The 2,500-nt window shown below is 37.8% G+C and overlaps 1 protein-coding gene across 1 annotated transcript in view; it reads right to left on the bottom strand.

Moving 5' to 3' along the window:
* LOC143298598 (uncharacterized) overlaps positions 1-2,500 on the bottom strand; it is a 13,596-nt gene that overhangs the window by 789 nt on the left and 10,307 nt on the right. The window contains exons 6-7 of the mRNA XM_076611480.1: positions 1,569-1,769; positions 866-981 (exon numbers count right to left, since the gene is read on the bottom strand). Of these exons, the coding sequence (XP_076467595.1) occupies positions 866-981; positions 1,569-1,769 (317 nt within the window). The remainder of the gene's footprint in view (positions 1-865; positions 982-1,568; positions 1,770-2,500) is intronic.

Below are 2,500 nucleotides of genomic sequence, written 5' to 3'. Positions count from 1 at the left end.
CATGCATATGCGCGCATTCGCGCACGCACACATGTACGCACACGATGAACAATGAACTATGAAGTATAATCAAACAGCATTCCATCGCTTGGTAAATTCTAACACAGCTGGATTTTTTTTTTTTTTCTGTTTGACAAATGTCATAAAAGTCCACAACGAGTGCATACATATTTCGGTGAACCCAAAAAGGTAAATATTTAATACGGAAATCAGGACGTGGAATTTACTATCCACAACAGACTAGTCCCATTTATTGCACAATACAGTGTTGAAAAATGGCTGTCTGTTTGATTGGTTAATGGGCAGCAACAATCGGAAATTTATCTTGAGAATAATATTAATTTCAGTAGACGAATCAAAAATTAAAATGAAATCAGATTTTAAACATTTGTGTGACAGCAACATTCACCTCTGGTGTTAATCTGTCTATATTTGAAAAAAAAAAAATCATGTGTGTGTGTGTGTGTTCGTTCGTTCTTTTGCTTAACGTCTATCCACATTTGTGATTTTAGACGAATGATATATATATATATATATATATAGATAGATAGATAGATAGATAGATAGATAGATATAGATATATATATATGTGTGTGTGTGTGTGTGTGTGTGTGTGTGTGTGTGTGTGTGTGTGTAAACAAGAGACTGATTTCCCAAACACAGTTATAGCCATTGTGTACAAAAACAAACAAAACAAAACAAAAAAACAGCTTGCTGTACACAGAGACAGCTAATCAGAGTGGGCAAAACACACACACACACACACACACACACACACACACACACACACACACACACACACACACACACACACACACACACAGCACAACAAGCCACAACGATAGAAGGGGCAAAATATACAAACCAGACAGACAACACGAAAGTAGTTGGTATTATCCACTGAGTCATCGTGGTTGACCAACAGGATGAAGACAGTGCCCGCTAACGTGAAAGAAGCTGCACAGCTGAGATTGCCGGACTCTGCGAAGAATAAAGTGCACACGAGATGTTTTGATGTTGTTGTTGTTGTTTGCTTTGTTTGTGTGTGTGTGTGTGTGTGTGTGTGTGTGTGTGTGTGTGTGTTAAAGAGGAAGTGTGTGTGTGTGTGTGTGTGTGTGTGTGTGTGTGTGTGTGTGTGTGTGTGTGTGTTGGTTGGTTGGTTTTAGTCCTGGCTTCTCTTTTTTTTTACCATACCATCATTTACTCTCACTAACATAATTATTCAGATTCCTAGCTCAAAATACCACCCCTACCACCCCGACACACACACACACACACACACACACACACACACACACACACACACACACACATACACACAACATACACACACACACTTCCTCTTTAACACACACACACACACACACACACACACACACACACACACACACACACACACACATACATACACACACACACACCCCTCACTCCCCCCCCCCCCCTCCCCCGTCCCACGATTTCTGTTAAATGCACACACACTTCCTCTTTAACTCACACACACACGCGCGCGCGCGCGCAACCACAACCACCACTTCCTCCCATCCACCCACACCCCCCTACACACACACCGGAGAAAAGAACTCTGACGTCACAAGCGGTGTAGTTGACCCTGGCTGTTTCCCGGTCCTCGCAGAAGTCCAACCGGGAATCTGTTCCGGTGCAGCCGGTTCCGTCCTTGGTGTAAGTGTAGGTGGCGAACACTTCCGGCGGACACTGCTGCCCCGCCATCTTGATTGTGTCCGCTCCCACGTCGGCCGCGTCGCTTGGTACTGCCGTTGAATTGTAAGTGAATAAATGAATGAATGAATGAATGAATAAACAAATGAATGAATGGATGAATAAATGGATAGATAAATAAATGAATGACCAAATGAACAAAGAAATAAACGGATGATTGATAGGAATGAATAAATGATAAATTGAATAAATGAACGTGAATAAATAGATAAATAAATAAATAAATGAATAATGGATGGATGAATGGAAATAATAAATAGATCAATCAATCAATCAATCGATAATTAATCAATTAGATAAATAAATAGATGAACGAATAAATGAACAAACAAACAAATAAACCAAAAAAAATGAAATATCGAATAAATGATAAACTATTGGATAAATGAATGTGAATGAACGAATGAATCAATAAATAAATAAATGGATGAAAAACAAACAAATAGATAAATAAATACATGGATGATATATTCATCCAAACAAATAGATAAATAAATACATGGATGATATATGACTAATTAGATGAAGGAACTGAACGAACGAATAAATGAACGAATGAATAATTAGATAACGGAATGAATAACTAACAAACTCAATCAATCAATCAATAAACAAACAAGAAACAAACAAATGAATAAATAAATAAATAAATAAATAGATAAAAGAGGAAACGAAGAAATCAAGAAATAGAATAAACAAACGAATTAATCAATCAATCAATTAATTTCCTGACACGTCCGAACACACAGTAATCCTTCGAACT

This window comes from Babylonia areolata, chromosome 24 (assembly GCF_041734735.1).
Source record: "Babylonia areolata isolate BAREFJ2019XMU chromosome 24, ASM4173473v1, whole genome shotgun sequence".
Lineage (NCBI taxonomy): Eukaryota > Metazoa > Mollusca > Gastropoda > Neogastropoda > Buccinidae > Babylonia > Babylonia areolata.
This window is presented reverse-complemented; position numbering and strand designations above follow the sequence as displayed.